Source organism: Hydra viridissima, unplaced genomic scaffold (genome assembly GCF_058129835.1).
Source record: "Hydra viridissima isolate aposymbiotic clone 2 unplaced genomic scaffold, HvirCarnegie_v1 scaffold_2, whole genome shotgun sequence".
Lineage (NCBI taxonomy): Eukaryota > Metazoa > Cnidaria > Hydrozoa > Anthoathecata > Hydridae > Hydra > Hydra viridissima.
In genome coordinates, this window is record NW_028324301.1 from 13,292,818 (window position 1) to 13,312,085 (window position 19,268).

Sequence of the window (19,268 nt, forward strand, 5' to 3'; positions counted from 1 at the left end):
AAAAATACAATGAGTATACTTAATTAATTCTGCTCAACTGTTAGTCTTCTCGTCGACGTCAATTGAAAAGTAAATAAAATTTTTAATTTCGGTGCCATAAATCCTTAAGAAAAACTTCACAAATTTCGATCCGAAACAGGCATTATTGGGCAGTACATAAATCGTCATAACTCGGGAACCAATTATCCAAATTTAAAAAATGAACTCATTTCGAAATCGTCTATATTTTTCACATATTTTGGTAATAATTATAGCTAAAGATAATAAAGATATTAAAATCATGTGAAGTGCCTAATATGAGATGTAGCAAACAGGAGACTTTTCTTCTGGTTTTTTAGTGAAATCAGCGGTTTCTTTGTAGGGCGACGAGAAAACAATCCGGCTTCAACAGCACGTTGTCTGATTGTTTGGTCCGATACAGGCAGCTCTAATTGTTTTTGTATCTCGACTGATGATATCCAGGGATCCTTCTTGACGGATCTGATGATCATAGAATCCCCTCTAGAAGTGGTGGAACGCGGTATTCCACCTTTGTTATCTGCTGCCTACTTCCCCGTAGAATGATATTTGGAACATAGTCTTGATACGGTCCATTTTTTCACGCAATATTTATCACAAATGCTTTTTTGTGACATTCCACTTACGTAATCGCCAATAATTTTCTTTCTTTGTTCCAATCCAAGACTGTCGGGAGCCATTTTTGCACTTGAAGTCATAAAAATAATAAAAATAAATAATCACGCTTCTCAAGGCTTACCGTGTTACATTTACCTCCCAGCCAACACTCTTACATCGGCCCCATGTGTGTTTAACGAGGTTTACATGGGCCGATAAGGGCATGGGATTGCGTTAAAGATTCGACATGGGACCTATATGGTCCGCCTATCAAATAATATCATTTTTATAACTGATGGGTTGCCCATATTGGATCCACGTTTGTTTTTTGTTACGAGCCCTTGTCTTTAATCTAAACGGCTATTGGTTTAAATAGTTCCTTATTGAGCCTTATGTTAAAAACAGAAGCACTGTGAAGTAACCATTATCTTAATAGTTTTCTCAAGTTTTTTGTTCAACACACTGTTGTCGAAAATAAGGATATTGACCTTCGAGCTGACCCGAGAATGAGACCCATATGGGATGATAGTGGACCACTCCCAGAGTCCAGAAATTCAAACTTTGAATCAGGTTACAATATCCGCCAGAGAAAATTGAATTATCATATTTTGTGTAAAAATTGACTAGCGCCCAAAGCTAAAACCCACATAAGTCTAAAACCAATAAAGCTGGAGAGCTGAAATTTGGTACAAAGTTAGCAGTGGTATATTTGGCGCTACTGCACTTTTGCACCCCCCTTTTTTATTGCAGATTATGATAGAAAATTTCATGCTGATTCAGAAAAATATAAAAACATGGACCTGAAAATCAACGGAAAGTGCTCTAATTCGAAGTCAAAGTTGTAAAAATTCCACTAAAAATCCCTAATATTCGCCATTTTTTAAAAATCTTTTTCAAAACGCTTTCAGTTTTAACGAACATTAATTACCGTTACATTGCGCAATAAACAATAGATTACAATAGATTTGTAAATATGGTACTTTTCGCTATTGTTGAATTTGTGACAACAAGCACCGTTGCAATTATTTGTCAACAGTGGTTTGCTTCTGACGAAGAAGATGTTTGTTTCTGGCCCCCTGCTGGGTCAAACATAAAGCAACTTGTTATTCGTGAGTCAAAACCAACAGAATCATGGAACAAGTTTAATGTTAGGTGCTTAGGGAAAGCTTGTAAGTCTTTAAAAATAGTTAAAAGTATGTTTCTTTTTTTTTTTTTCTACTGTTTTTTTGCAAATATATAGCATAGTGTAGTGCTTGATGTTTTAAAGTTGAAATTTTTTTAGATAAAAATAACTTTAGGTAAAAAAAAACTAATGGTATTCACTACATTTATTCATTTTTATTTTAGTATTGGATTAACACCCATATACTTTTCATTTAGCTAACTATGAAAGAGCAGTGGAAAAGTTGCAAAAAGCAGAGACAACATCTGATCTACAAACGACATACAGAATTCTATATGCCACAAAAGTATTTTTTTTAGTCTGGTATATTAACATCATTTAAACATTTTTATTGCAAAAGATAGGAAACTATAATAAATGTTATTTTTACAAAAAATTTTCATATGATTTTACTTTTTTTGTATGATTTTACTTTTTTTAATTTCTATTGAGTCAACAAATTTAAATGTTCATAATAAATTTTGCAAATTACAGATTCACTTTAGATTTTCTAAAGTCTTCTCAATTTTTCAAGTTTTTTATTTGTTCTTTTTTACATTTTTTTGAGCAAAACAAAGCAAAAGGGTAATGCCATCTGACTCAGAATCAGATGATGATGATAATGATATTGCTGTTCCTCCAACTCCGAAGTCATTGGTCCCAAGTAATCCCCTTTTACTAACATTTTCTTCAATTTCTAAACAGTCATTTGCTTCCCAATCAACTTCTCATGAGCTCAACCTTAGTGGTGTTTCTGAATGACAAGGCAATATACAAACAATTAGCAAAAAGCCTTCTACTTTACCCAATGATTTAAATGGTAGGTATTTGTTTTATATCTTTTAATAAATATGCTATTAAAAATCTATATGCAAATTACTGAATTAGACTTAAGTTGGAAAAAAAAAGTAATAAATTTGTATGCATATTGCATTATATAATATGTAATATAGATAATTTTGTTTACATTGTGTTCCAAGCTACTAACAATAAAGATATTCAAAAGCCTTACAAAAAAAATCCTGTTGAAATACATTTTTTTTGTGTGGAGGGGGAGGGAGTCTCAGATTCATAGATAGGTTGATTGCATTGGTTGAATCTCTTAGTTCCATTGGCAATGGCTAGGTCTAACCAACAGTTGAATAAAAATAATTTACACATGATTATCGAAAGTATTTATTTTTAAATATATTTTTTACTTTGTATTACGTCAACTTAACAAAATTGAAAATCTTTTGGGGAGAGTAATAAGGCAGCTTGAAGATGTGAAAGAAACGCAGCGCTTACAAATGGCAATGATTAGAAGTTTAGAACAGCGGCCACTTCAAAATGCTGAGATTCTTCCAGATGGAGCTGTTTTTCCTTTATCATCTGAGTTAGAGTTTGATGAAATGGAAAAAAAACTAGATAATATTAGTTTTATGAATAGTGTGGTAGCTATTATTTGATTTTTTAATAATTTAATTCATCCAATCATACTAAGGTTAAAATGATTTTCAAATTATTGTGTAAAGTATTGAGTAAATTTTTAGGTTAAATTTGTAAGTGATATTGGGGGTAATTGTCTTGAGGAGGCAACGAAACGTATGATGACATTTGTGATGTCCAATAACTTGGCTATGAAATTTAATGTTTTTGGTAGGCGAGATAAAAGAGGATTTAGGACCACTAAACTTTTTGAGACTGTGTACAGTAAGTGCAATTTTTTTCTTATGTAACATAAATTTTATGTTAATGAATTGATAATGTTCAAATGAATTTTATTTTTGTTCAAGAAATGGTATTGTTATAACTCATGTTACCAAAAACTGGTGAGAAATTTAGTGAATGAGCCAAAATGTTGGAAAGTGCTTGCCAAATCAAGGATATTTTTAAAATTTCAAAAGAAAGATTTAATATAACTGTTGATTTTGTTAAAAATTAAAGTTGACTCAAACAGCCTACAAACATTATGTTTATTATTTAACATATTTAATATATTTTATTATCATTTAATATAGAAAACATTTAAAAAAAAAAACAAACAAACGGTAATTTAATACAAAATACTGGTAAAATAAAAAATATAATTTTTAGATAAAAAAATAATATTTATATAACAAAAATTATATAAAAAAATAAATTGAAATTCAATGAACTTTATAAACACAGTTCCTTATAATAAAAAATTCAATATTTCTATGTATTTAATCATTATAATAAACTTCTTTTACAGAAGCAATAAAAGGAAATCGGAAAACAGCTGAAGTAAATCAGAAAGATTGTGAAAAATCCATAGGTAATTTGATTAACAGATTTTTAATGAATTTGTATACATTAAAAAAAAAATTATGTAAGTAACGTAAGTAATATTTGTAAGAATTTATTTGTATAATTTTTATTTAAATAATTTTTTTATTAAAAAATACAAATTTATCATTAAGTTTCTATATTTATTGCAGGAAAATGGCTACTTGGAAGTCGAGACCGTGATGGTAATCGTGCGATCCGAATGTTAGGATCACAATCAATCGATTAGTTTCACACATACACAAACATGTGTGTGTAAGCGTGCACGCGTGTCTCTCTCTCTATATATATATACAGAAGAGAATAGAGAAATATTTATTTTACATGGAACTTATGTAAACGGTCTTATATTTTTGTAAATAATAAAAGCGACTTTGTTAACTCGTCTTTGCTTTTGTTCGTTTATTAAAAAGTATGTTTTTTACACATCTTGCACATTACAAAAATCTTGTCGAGTTGAAGCATTTTTAGACATTTCTAAATTTTAGACATTTCTAAATTAAATAAGCAATCATGTATGATATAATGCATTTAATATGCATATGTATGATTCAATTGCAAGCTTGGTCGTAGTATATGATACAATTGCATTGTATCATATATCGTCGTGTCGTGTATGATACAATTGCAAGCTTTGTCGTAGTATAAAACTATCGTAGTTTTAGTATAAAAGTATTCCTCTATCATGAATAAATGTTACATCGAAAAATGTAGAGCAAAGGCAATCCATGCAAGGCGCTAATTGGAATTCATAGAGGCTAACTTAAGAACGACAGAAATCGGTTTTCGCAGTTTAACTGGTTAGCCCACGTGAGTCCCAGTTGGCGCCAGCGGCCAAACTTACATGGATCATATATGGTTAGCCCACGTCGGTCCCATGTATTAGCCCATATAACCCCCAGGTGAGTCCCATCGTTCGCTGTTGGCTGGGCTTGTGATGATACAATAATGCTCTGTGGAACACAACGTCTTAGTTGGATATGGACTGTATTAATGTAATGAAACACTTCTTGTATTTCACTTCTTATATTGATGTTCTTCGATAAAACACTTTGATAAAACTCACTTGGATAAACTGTCTTGATAATACTGACTGATTGACTTCCATATACTGACTGAATTACATGTCGATTTACATATGTCTTATATAGTAAAATGAACCTGTGTGAACCTGTTCTGGAAGATTCTAGATGCTTCTTTTCGATGCTTCTGGAAGCTTCTGCATGCTTCTGGAAACTTCTGGATACTTCCTTTAATTATTAAAAAACTTCCGTGATGTTGACACGGACCAGACTTTAGAAAATGAAACAAACCAAAAAAGTTGCACTTGTTTTGTCCGCTGCAAAATGGCACTTGTCAACGAAATTCTGCCTGTGTGCTGTCACCTGTCAGCTGATTGCTCATGTCATGGCATGCTATGACTCCAGACTCCTGAACTGTTTGTTGTGGTAGTATAGTTCGTTTCATTTTTAAGACATGTAAAATTAGGAACACTTTTTAGCATTGTTCGATGTTGGTTGCAAATGTTTTGTCCAATATTGTGTATATATACATATATATACAAACACACACACACATACACACACACACACGCACACACACACACACTGGCTAGAGAGTATATCAAAGGTACTTTAATTTATTTTGACTACCATAATGGCTGACTTTATTTAAACTTTGGAAGAAAAAAAGCCAAAAATTATGCGTTTTAACTTTGGAAGTATACATATTTAGAATTAAGTTCAGATTTTTCTGACAACATATATTGTGTTTACTAATGCATATGATTGATTAAATGTAAAAAAATCAGAAGTGGGGAGAGTTTCAACCTGGGGGTCAATATGGAGAACAGTGTTGCTTCACTTTTTCTTTACAGATTTTTTGTGAAGTTAGACATCTAGATAATATATACAATTGGGAAGGATTAGCTTTTAAAAACGGTAAAGATAGGCAAAACGACATCTTGACTGGACTTGAAGATTTATTATATATTTGAACTAAAATTTGGCATTTAAAAAAAAAAATGTAATATTGTAAAAAATATCTTTATTATACCGATAAATATCGGTATTCTCGTTTTTTTTATGTATTCCGATAAAAAAAAGCCGATATTATCGTTTCAAACGATAAGTTATCGTTTAGTTATCGTTTCAAACGACAAGTTATCGTTTCATAGACAAAATCATATCGTTTGATATCGTTATCGTTTCATATCGTTATCGGTTCAAAATAATAACGATACGCAGACCCTTACCGGAGTCATACAAATTTATTTCCCCATGCGTCTTTCACGCCGACGGTAAACTTCGAAGTTTAATTTCATTTATGGGTTTTTTACTATTCGAATTTAAGAGAGAAACATAAAGAAAATAGCTTTGATTGGACTTAAATTGGTAAATGATTTCTGTTTGTTAGAGATGGTTCTAGCATAGAGTAGTAATCAAATGTACTTTGCTGTCAACTTTTATGTAATGAGTCTTGAAGATTAAATATTTATTTATTAAGAATTAAACCATTGTTTGTCTGTGGAATCTCACCACATTAAAATACATAATTAGTAGAAGTTCTTTTGTTTTAATAAATAATTTAATATGTAATGTTTTAAATAAAAGGCAAGTTCAAAAAATAATTTAACTCTTATTTTTTTTATATAAATTTTTCTTTAGTTTTTATATTTACATAACTTTAGAAAACAGGAACCAAGATCCGGTCAGCAAAGAAAATCTGTTGAAATAGGAGCGATAGCAGCGATTTCAAATCTGCTGAAAGAGGGGCGATCCTAGCGATTTTAAATGTCGAAAGCAAGCGCAGATTTAATGGGGTGGCCATTATAGCAATGGCCACATAGTTTAAATTTAACGGCAGCCACGTTAGTTATGGGTTTTTTCGCTTAAGGAATATCTCTAAAAATTTTAATTTGTCTGCCGTAATTTACGGATTTTGGCTATAGAGATTCCTCCCATGGCCACAACGGTTCTTATTATACGTTACCTACGTTTTATTCAATCAATAAATGCTGTAAAATATTAAAGTATTGTTCTTTTATCGAAGTTTCATCCATGAAAATAAAATTTGGCCACACAGTTACAAATTCCTGGATCCGCGCCTGAAAAGGTTATGCTCACTGAGTACAACAAATGTTCTGAATAAAAATATCTCGTTAACTGTGAAAAGGCGTTTACGTAACGACAATTTATTTGTAAGTTGTCGAAAATTATTGATTTCAAAAAAGAATCGGATAGGTCGAGTAAAATTAGGCAAAGAGCATTTACACTGGACCAAACAAGGTTGGAGTAAAGTACCGTGGAGTGACGAAAGTAAATATTATTTTGACCTGATCTGACGGTATTAAGTAAGTTAAACGTCTAAAAAACATGAGGTACATCATACCAATCGGTAAATTCACTATACTAACCGGTAAACAGGTAGACATTTTGAGAGTGTTTGATTAGAATTTCATTAAGTATCACTATTTTCTTTGTAAAATATTAAAGAATATTCTTAAGTTAAACATTTGGAATACTTAATAAGTAATAAGAAAAACGAGAAAGATCAAGTTAGTACTTGTTATCGCTTGCTTAACCAATTCATTATTAAATCTTTAAAAAGTTAGAATTCAACGAGTCTACTATTCACTAAACAATATATGAATGATTGCATGAATTATTGCATGAATCATTGCACGAACCATTACACAACCATAACATGCACCATACACAAAAACCATTGGCTAGACATAGTTAATACACATACCAGGCTGATCCACAAAATAGTTGGACACAAACCCTTCGTTTGATAATTAAACATCAGTAAATCTCTCACAAAAATTCATCCCGGTAAACACCCTCAAACAGTGTCACCTTTTCTTGAAGGATAACAAGGAAAAGTTGCCGTGCAACTTTTCCTTGTTATCCTACAAGAAAAAGTGATGAAAAAGATTTGGTTCTAAGAGCCGACATTCATCTTTATCAATTCGAAGAACTGATAAAGATTATTGTAAGCTTCCTTCAATCTCAGCCTGTTATGAGACTGCCAGAGTTCATATAATAAAGCCACTGATTTCTAGCTTTTCCAAAGATTATTAACAAATTGTAAAAATAGACGGTATTTGCCAAGGGTCTGTATTTTATTTACTTAAGATAATTATGTTTGGTTGTAAAGCAGGTATTTGGAATTTGTGTCATACAAAAAAAAGTTAAACTTTTCAAAAAATGTCATGAAAAGTTTCTATCTGAAGCACCAAACGTTATCCAATTTAACATTCAATCGTGTTAAAATCACCTTAACATGAGTGACAACAGCAGAAAAAAGTAACTGGAATTGTAGTTTCAACAAAATAAAACCTCTATTTAATCTTAAGCAACATATCTAAAAAGTTTCAACAAAATAAAACCTCTATTTAATCTTAAGCAACATATCGCGAGATTAGAATTATTTTGTTTTATCTCCAAGTTTAAACGTTGGGAGAAAGTATTTAATTTTTTCTAAAAGTAAAAAACATTTAAAATTTTAGCTTTACTTTTTAAAGAAATAATAACTTATGCTTTAAATAATTTATATTTAAGCAAGTTATTTAGAAAAAAATTTATAAAATAAAGCGTATTTTAAAAGTAATTATTACTAACTAAAATTAATAACTCATTTTCTCCCAACTTTTAAAATGGAAGATGGAACAAAATAATTCTAACCTCGCGATATATTGACTTCATTTGATAAGCAATTATTAAACAAAAAAACACGTTGTGGATCAAACGTGAGTTAATCAATGTGGAACAGATTATTGAATACCTTCCGCGTTGAATGAGCTCAACCACACCACGACGCATGGGTGTTATATTAATTAGTGCAATAAAAGCACAACGAATTAAAAATTGCACAACTCAATTTAATCTGTGTTAAATCTTCTACATTCAAATATTTCAGACGGATTTAATTGGGGACAGAAGATTTTTTTCTATTATTTTCTTTTGAAGCTATTTTCTTTTGTATTGGCTTTTGAAGAAATAGTTTTAATTTTATATAAAAAGATAGATAGACCCGAAAAGACAGGCCCAAAGAGCTAGTGGGGATATTGCTTTGGAACTCCACTGAGAAAAAATGTTTTTCACTGAGTGAGGGCCCACCAGTTGGAATGACAACAAAAAACGTTTTTCAAGCTTTTTTCTTCAAGAAGTTGATTACTATGTATTTTTTTGTATTGAAATCAATTTGTAAATTGTAATTTTTTTTTTAATACTTTTTTTTAAATACGGAAAAAACATTTATGACTATTTTTTTCTTTTCTGCGACCGAAAAATCACCAGCCACTGGGTTCTACGCACCCACTAGAGTAAGTTACTTCGAGCCTAGTTTATTTTCTCGACAGAACTTTTCATGGACGACTTTCAAAACTATACTGGTTTTAGTTTACTAAAAAAATTAGACTTATTAATAAAAACATCGGAGAGCACTATTACAAATTTTATTGGCGAATCTGTTTTTTTTTTCAATAAACGAGTTGCCTAGTCATGATGACTGATAAACGCATTAAATATATTTAGCGTTCGCGATTATTTTCCTATTTAAAGATACATAACTGTATGGAGAATTTTTTATAAAACTGTTTAAAGGATTATGGAGATTTTTTTTTTTTTAAAGCTGTTAAAAGGATTGATAGTAAAAGCTGAAAAATATCTTTTATGAAGACATTTTAGTATTAACAAAAGATTATAAAAAGTTTGAGAACTATTGCAACAGCCAAATTATAAATATCAGCAATTTTATTAGATTTAGTCGATATCTCGGTGCTCACTTGCGTTTATAGTTTTAAATATCTTTTTAAAATCTCTTTTGATTACTTTCATATCCAGGAAAAATCATTATAGGAAAGACGGCCAGACTTAATTATCAACCCGTGTGGAAATATATTTGATCAACTATCTGGTAGAACTGTTGCAGCTCCAAAAAAATTTAGAAAAATTAGATAACAAATAAATATAGTAAATGTAATAAATATAATAAATGTAGTAAATATTATAAATATTAAAAATATATAAATCGGAGCTGTTAAATTAATACTCACATATTTAAAGATTGAGTAACTGAGTTCTTCAATCTTCAAATATTTTTCTCACTAGAAAGCAATGCTTTAATTTTGATAAAAAATACAATGCCATATTTCGTAGAATAGTTTTTTCAATTAAAACAAAAAACTCATGTTCAATTTTAACTTTTTCAATAGAAACATAAAACTAAGGTTCAATTGTTGTTTTTGGGTTGATTTGCTTACTTTAAATCTTATATTGCGCGGGTAATACGATTCCAGTTTTAGTATTTTGTCCTTTTTTCCTTTTTTTTTAAACAGTTAAAAACCAAAATATACATTTGATAAAACGACCAAAAGTTTGGGGGTATCTTTTTTGAAATTTCATTGTAATTTACTGCGTTCTGTCACGTTTCAAATTTTAGGATAGCAACTATATTACCTTCCATGGAATAAAGTTATGAACTTACGCACTCCGCCGTGCGAAGATGCACAAAAAATCGTTCTTTAAAAAACGTCCGCTGAAATCGAATTAAATTACACTTTATATTTTGCTAATTTGCATTGTTTCTAAAACTAATCTGATGGAGTTAGATTAACTATAAGTTCTGAAAATATTTTTTTAAATTGAATTTTACAAAACTGCTGATGTTAAATGGTGTTGAGCTTGAATAAAAGAATAGCGTAAAAATGCGAACAATAACTCTGCCTCGTATTTTTATGAAAAGAGCATCAGTGGAATTCCATCATTTTTTGGATAACTTGAATCAAAAAAGTTCTAAAATGGAGGATGACGTGACAATTGTTGACGAAAAAAAGAATACTGAAGGTAACGAACATTGTCGCATGCATTCGTGGATTTTTTTTGCAATACACTCTAACAACCCCGAACTATTAAATAACATTTTGCGCGCATCAAACATTGATGTCAACGAACTTAACGAAGATGGAGTTTCGGCGTTACACTTTGCATCGATTGTTGGATGTATAAAGTGTCTCAAAATATTAGTTCAGTTTGGTGGTTGCCTAAACAATCAAGATATAAGAGGTCGTGCTCCTTTGGACTATGCAGCCTCCATGGATCGTAAAGAAATTGTAGACTACATTTTATCAAACAAATAAATAAAAATAAATTTTTAAATTGTAAATATTAACATAGTTTATTTATGCTTGTAGCTATAGCTTTATTTATATTATATTTATCTAAATGATTTCGTTGGCATTATTGTAAACTGGTCAGCAAACTATTTCCTCTTTCATTCTTTCGTGAATAACTTGAGATGTATCAGTAAATTTTTAGTCCATAAAATTGAGTTTGTTCAGAATGACGTCATCCGAGGGGCAAGGAAGTGATTAACGGGTGTATTTTGTTATCATGGCCTTGTGCGGCCTTCGCATGGGTCTTGGGAAATTACACATTTGCAATTACGATCTATTTAAAGGTACTAATGAACACGTATCAGTTGAAAATTATATATAAAAAAATTAATATTGTAAACATTTAATTCGCAGTCAGATGGTAATACGGTAATAATAAATAACGAAACTTGAATTGATTGTATTTCTTATTATTTGAATCTGATTTAGCTTTGAGATACGAATCATAGACCTTTTTGCTCGTTTTTAATTTTGTAGTATTACAAACGACCAATTGCATTGCATGGTTCATACAAAAATTTCATCATTTTTAAATTTACAACTGCCCCATCGTTGCGTTGATCCAACTAAATTTCTTTGGAAGATTTAACCGTAAGTTACATTTGTGTTTAGTACATTTTATTTTAAATGATAAACAATTTTATGGCTATTTTATTACATTATCATTCTAATAATTTTTCATTGGGTATCTTACTTTATCACTATTACAAAAGTAGAGTGGGGTGAATTTGTTACGGAGCCAATCCGTCAATTTTAATACTCAACTTCAAGGGGCAGATACAATTAAGTTGCATGTACGGTTATCATAAAACTCAACTTCTGCTCAATTAGCAGTTAAGATATAGAATAATACTTTTTTTTGTTGTAACTTCTTTTTGTTTTAGTTAATATAACTGATGTCGTGTTTTGTTTTATTTGGTATAGCTGATGTTGTGTTAACAATGAATTAGCTTCAAAAGAACTTATTTAGTTTGTTTTTAGCTGATTACCAGCCTATTTATTGGGTTGGAAAGAAAGTTCTTTTGTTTTTGTGTCATTACAAATGGATCTTATTGGAACATAGGAAGTTCTATACATTAAGTATAGAAAATTAGATGTGTTATGGCACCAAAAAAGAGAGTACTTTTGGGTCATATTGACATTTGAATATCTTTTGAACCGTTATTGAATTTCACTTTAAATTTTCCACAGTGATCCAACAACTATAAGAAAGTTAAATGCCATCATTTTTTTTTAATCTGTCAGGATTGTCCAGAATCATCTGTTTTACAGACTGAAGGGTTTTCACTTATTTGGAGAATAAAATGTTTATGCCATTTAAAGCAATTGTGTTATATTTTCCTAAAAATGAATTTTCCGATTTAGCTACTTTTAAGTTTCTAATTAAGCTTTAGAAAGTGAAAAGAAAACATTATAAGACGTCACTGCATTACGAATTCACAAAAATTTAATATACCAAAACAAACGCAAAAATCAAAACAAAAAACGTCATAAAATTCTTCATACAAATCCTAAGTATCATATCTCCAAGAAAACATAAATAAATACTTGTTATAAATAGAGGAAAGGCTATACTTACCTTTCCCACATGGACCTTTAAAAAAAGTTTTTCTCTAGAAGACCACTCTTAAAGTTTTTAAACGCTGAGAACTAAATTATGCATAAATATTAAAAAGGTTCGCATTCCATTTGATTCCTCGTCCCTTTTTTAATGTATATTGGAATTTTTATACAAATTGGATGTCTTCTTCCAATTAAGAACCCTTACCTTCAAAACCTATGTCTGAAAAAACGTTCCTGCAACAAGTTTTTTTTTATCAATAGTGGTCTCAAGATATAAATAATATATAAGTGATGCCATACAAAGAAGACTACTTTCTGTATATGGTTGGAAAGAAGTTGAGTTAAAAATAATTGATACAAAAAACCTCAAAGCGTTTGCTTTATCATAAAGCAAGATATAAGAGAGTAAAGTTCATGAAAATTATGTGTTTTTTGTTTGACGTCAAATATTTTTTCGTTGCGCCGTGGAATTGCTGCCTAGGGGATTTAAGTCAAATAAAAGACGACATGCTGAAATGGTACTCTTTTTTTTAATTGTATTTTATTTAATGGTGAGCTTGAATATTTAAATTAGTTTGTGGTTTGTTCTTCGTGTTCTCAAAAATTAGTCATGCGATTTGAATCCAAGTCACCCACAAAAAAAAAACTACTTTGATCTACTTAGTGACCTGACACTCAAGTTATGGATAAAACTGATAGGGTTTTTTTGGAACGTACTAGGGCCTGTGTTATATACCTAATTACGTACGTATTCACAGATATTCGAAATGAACGAAGAAATGTTCTTAGTTTGTAAATCCGGATGTTATTAAAAAAATGCACTCGTGATTTTCGGACATTTGTCCCTAAATTACAAACAAATTTTCACTCATTTAAAAACCAACACAACTAAATATTTTTTGAATTTTTTTTTTTTTATTATAGAGAATGATTAAAATAAATATTTTTTTTTAACTTTTGCAACTTGCTACTACGATTTTAACTTTATGATAAAAAAAAAATTGCACTCCTTACTTGTGAAAAGTGACAAAGTATAAACTAACTAGTTTAGAGGGAAAATGAAAACCTTGATTAAGTTTATTAAAGCAATTTACCAAGAAATGTCCGTAGTAACAAATGTTTTATTTTACGGAATTTTTGTATGAACAACCCACCCAACAATAAGTCGTCTTAAAGACAGATTGAAGACGTCTTGAAATTGATCTTAAAGATGTCTTAAACTGGTCTCAAATAAAACACAGTAAGTCGTCTTAACTAAAACGTCTTAATATTATCTTATCTAACACGTATTAGGGTGGAATGCAAGAACCAAACTTCAAATTTGAAGTCGAACTTCAAACCTTAAGTGCGACTTGAGCGAATGCACAAAGCGAACTTCAACTCAAGTCAGACTTGAAAACCGCTAAAAATAGATCGTTTTTAAGTCTGACTTCAAACCAGACTTGAGAGAGCAAAAATTCCTCCCGAATGCAAGAACCCGACTTGAAATTTCAAGTCAGACTTCAAATCTCAAGTCTGACTTGAACGGAATGCAAGTAGCGAACTTGAACTGAAGTCAGACTTGAAAAACGAGAATTTTTGAATTTTCAAGTCATTTTTTCAAGTCTGCTCCAGACCAAGGAGGTTTAATACACAGGAGATGGCACGGTATTATACGTTTATATAAAACGCGCTGAAGCCAGTTTTGAAAGTCAGCCGCCATCTTGGTCGACCCAAAACATTTTTATATTTTAGCAGAACTATGGAGAAAACACAGATGAAACGAAATCAAAGCATTGCAACAAGTCAATAAATAATTCCCCAGTTATACTTTCGAGGTTATATTATGTTACAATGAAGTGTTTGCTAACTGATTATCTGGTTTAGCTTATTCCAAAATATATGGAATACTGAAACAGACATTCAGATAGTCGTATGTCAACACAAAATTAGCAGACACCATGTTTTACACAGTATGAACGTTTCTTGTGGAAATAAAAACAAGCGTTTGTGAGTTGATACACTGACTGCAAAATTGCATGGCACCTTACATTTGACAAGGATAATGAATTATTGCTGTTGTGTTCTACATTGATTCTGAACAACTTTTCACACAAAATGCTAATGTCATGATCATCTTTTGAGGGAAATATCAATAATGCAGCTTTTGTTTTCAAGTTAATGCATATTGTTCTTGTTTGCTACTTGTATTTAACGCTGAAATGCATGTTTCATAGTGTACAAACTCCCCAGAATTTCCCCTAAATACAACAAATCCTGCAATATAAGCCACAATACTTTGTGAACATATAGACAAACAGCTAGCATCAGGAACTAAAAAATAATCATGATCAGTAACAGAGTTTTCTAGTAGTTCAATAATCCTATTTCTGCTAGAAGTGTTATTCAAAACACTAACAGAAGGAACATCTTTGTTTTCAATGTTTTGGTACTTACTAGAAGCAGTCAAAATAGGTACAATTTGCAATGGCAAACAGTTTCCACAAAGAATATCTTGAATATCATTATGCACCAGCAATTTTTTATATGTTCCAATAAACTGTTTTGCTGAAGGATATTTATTACAACCCAATAAACCTTAATTTTCCAAAAAAAAATTACTGTACCTATGAAAAGTAATGCCACCTGCACAATCTCTTGAAGTACACCCATAGGCAGAACAAGATACCAGTGCCTGGTTTGCAAGTACTTTTTAGCATACCAGTACCTGGTATACTGAAAAGTGCATGCAAACCAGGAAATAGCTTACAAATTTGAAATTTACCACAAAAAAAGTTTTGTGTTAAATTTCATATTTGTTAAAAGCTATTTCCTTTTAGATTTTCTTTTGAATAACTTAGTAGGCCACTGCCTACTAGGTGTTTTTTTTAAAATCATAAAGAGTCACCCTGGCATTTGTTTATTGCAATGTTAATAACACAAAACAATTAGATTAACTTTTTTAAAAGTTATTTTTACTTCGGGAAATGGATTTAATAATCACACTTTTTAGCCATTTTGATATGTTTTAAAGCCTATTTTTTAGTGGTCTAAAAGCCGGGTTTACTACTTCTGGTGCCCGGGTGCAATAATAATTTTAGGAGCCCACAGATAAAAATATAATTTTATACTAACAGTCTTCTTAAATTTTTGCAGTTGGTTGAAAAAAAAGGTTTCAAAGATAAAAAACAGAAAAACTATCGAAAACTAAGGTTAAACCAATTTTTAATAATTACAATAATTTTATGTGTATTTTTAGTTATTTTGAATAGTTGTTAAATTAATTATAAAAAAAAAAAGTTTTAATAGGAAGTTCATTAGCATTTGGGGGCCCCTAAATCGTGAAGCCTGTGTCCATTTCAGCAACTGCCCCCCTCCCTAGAAAACCGGCCCTGGAAGTCTATGTAATTAGGACATTAATATCAATAGAACTATACTTAGATAATTGACTACAGTAAATATTTCATTCAGCAGTTAAAGAAAAAAAGAAATAAACAAAAAGTATAACTAACATACTAGACATTCATTTTATAAAATAGTCACACTTTTTTACGTTTCTTTTATTCTCTCTTTGACTTTGGGTTTTAGTCAAAATGAATTTGTGTCTCTTTTCGTAACCATAAACCTGTTTAGATGCCTCTGAGGTTAATTTGATTGCTCTCTCCACAGATTGAGAATTGTTAGGCATATCTATTACACAAAGTTTTAGATTTGATTTAATAGCCTCTCTCAGAATTTCTGATGTTATGCAAAAAGTTGTTGGGGGCTCAACCTGAATATCATCAACAGAAACAAGATAATCCCAAGACTCAGCATCAAAATTTATTTTCATTATGGATTTCGACTTAAGCTTTGGTTTAAAAGTAATGTCTTCTTTCAATGCTCTCATTTTAAGGATTTGGTTGAGGGCTTGATTTCTTATATTCAGATTTTCATCCAGCAGCATGCAGTGCAGGAAATTTTCTTGCAAACAACAATATGAATTTCCTTGTAAGTTCTTAAAAACAATGCTCTGAATCCTGCTGTCTTGAAGCTTGACTAATTGAATGGTTTTATACAGAAGTTGACAAGCATCTTTGTATTTTCCAGAGCGCTTAATAGCAAACCACATTACACAATACACTTGGACAATATATTTAGTCATTACTAATAATTCAGGAGATGGTTTATCAGTCCTAACATAAACCATCATTACTCTTAAGGCTAGAGTTAGCCATCTAGCATGAAAAATTGATCCAGGTTTTTTTTGCAAGAAATTTTTTACATATAAAACCTTTTGAGATACCCACATAGTACTCATAAAGCATTTGCTGGTCTGTACTAAGATTGTTTATAACCTCACTGCTAACAAACAACTCAATTTCCGAATATATGGGAACAAACTCAACCAATACCTGTTCATGAAGAGTTTGATGAGATGCAGCATCTCCAATAGGCCCCTTATAAAACTTAGGATCATTTGTGTTTCTATCTAATTCACATATGATGTGTCGCAGTGGAAGTTCAACTTGATGAAGCAAACATCCTAATAGGTGCAAACTTCTTTTAAGATTTTCCAGTTTTACAACCAAACTGTTATCTGCACCTGTATTAGAAGTTATGTTACCTACAATAACAGCGACTAAGCTCTGAACACTATTACATTCTGTTAAAACATCTGCAGTAGCGTTTGCCATAGTAGCACCAGTTCCAATAGGTATAACTACATGAGTCAAATAATTTTGTGCTGTTGGTCCATATTCTGCTGTAAATGTAAGATGATGTTCTTCTTTGGTTGAAGCAACAATAATAGGATCTTCATCAGTGTTATAACTGACAGAATGTACTAATCTAGACTTGTCAATTTTTCCATCAATTCCAATAACCTTTAATTCTTTAACATCAGCTAAGTGCAAACTTTTTGTTCACCAAAATTGCTAGCGCCCCTCATCCCTAAAACAGATGAGTCAATATTTATTTGAACTCAAATCCCTAAATAGTCATTAATTTTTTTAAACTTATATTTATTGGAATTTTTTTATTTATTGCATAAAAACATTTTCCAGGGTGACTCTTATTAAATCTTAATCCTGGCAGTGGCCTAATAACTTAGGGTAGTAAAAGGCATGCATTTAAAAATGCTGTCAATTCTGGAAGGGGGATTTCAGAAAAATCACTTAATAGTTTTTTATTGAAATAAATATATATCAGTTTTTTTTTTTGCAATAAATATACTATATATGATTTTTTTATTTATAACTTTGTCATTATTACAGATCAATAGTAAAAATTTGTTGTTTGTTTGATATCTTTTTGGCTGTTTTTATAACCTCGCCAATATCAAAATATGATTTTATAAACTTTCATTTTTATACTTTGCAGAAAACTTTCTCTCTGTATCAACCATTTATATAACATTAAATTGTAATGCCACCAGTACAATCTCTTGAAGTAACACCCATAGATGGCATGTCCATTTAAATCTGTTTATCGATATTTATCATTTTATTATTATTCAGTATAAATCATATAAAGGTAAATAAAAAGTTATAACTTAATGATATATATATATATATATATATATATATATATATATATATATATATATATATATATATATATATATATATATATATATATATATATATATTTCCATTTTACAAATATTTTCAATAGACCTTTTGCCAGATAACGACGTCATGAATACACGCATTGCATTTTGGGATTGCCTGGGAGCAAACAAAAGTTAAATTCGTTAATATCCTGCCATTCTCTTATTAGTTTTTTAAAAGTTGACCACTATTATATATTTGGTTTACAACTATTTTTTTATTTTATTTGCCACACTTTTTAGTAATGGGTAAGAGTGATCGTTGTGCAGTATTTGGTTGTAACAACGATCGTCGGTACAAAGAAAAATATGTTTTGAAAGATCATATTTGGAAGACATTTAGTTTCAGCGAATTAAAATTTTTTACTTGTAAAGAGAAATATTTTTCCGCATGGACTAAAATTATTAACAGAGAAGTAGTCGACCCTTCAACAAAAAAAAGAAAGCTATATGCTGTAAATAAGAACACAAATGTATGTGCAAATCATTTTGAATATGGGAAGCCAACTGAGCTATCCCCTCATCCCAGGTTATATTTGAAAGGATACGAATTATCTCCTCCTCAGAGTAAAAGAAAATTACCAATGCCTCGATATACACCTATTAAAGTTTCTAGAAAACAAAAAATTACACATTTATCAAGTACCTGTACCACTACTAGTAGCAGTAACAATAATGACAACATTTTAACAATTTCAGAGTTTGTATTAAAAAAAAAAAACGAAATAAAGATATTGTGCCGAGTAAAGAAATTCTATTTTAGCAAATAATCACAGATTTAAATTGACATTAATAATAAATAAAGAATTATACATAGTAGTGTACTGCTAATAATTATCACAATGTTGTTGATATTCCTATATTGATAAATAGTAAATGTCCTACTCAGA

General features: G+C 30.4%; 1 protein-coding gene and 1 pseudogene across 2 annotated transcripts; one reads left to right on the top strand and one right to left on the bottom strand.

Moving 5' to 3' along the window:
- Positions 1-1,529: 1,529 nt before the first annotated feature.
- LOC149892043 (uncharacterized) lies at positions 1,530-4,447 on the top strand. The gene is made up of 8 exons (XM_090078054.1): positions 1,530-1,784; positions 1,996-2,115; positions 2,346-2,441; positions 2,731-2,801; positions 2,944-3,210; positions 3,310-3,469; positions 3,993-4,055; positions 4,219-4,447. The coding sequence occupies exons 1-8, from the start codon at positions 1,589-1,591 to the stop codon at positions 4,293-4,295; spliced, it is 1,050 nt and encodes a 349-aa protein (XP_089934180.1). The 5' UTR covers positions 1,530-1,588; the 3' UTR covers positions 4,296-4,447.
- Positions 4,448-14,437: 9,990 nt separating this feature from the next.
- On the bottom strand, positions 14,438-17,674 carry LOC149892044 (uncharacterized; annotated as a pseudogene). The gene has a single exon (XR_016449921.1). The product of XR_016449921.1 is annotated as an uncharacterized LOC149892044 (transcript).
- Between the last annotated feature and the right edge of the window lie 1,594 nt (positions 17,675-19,268).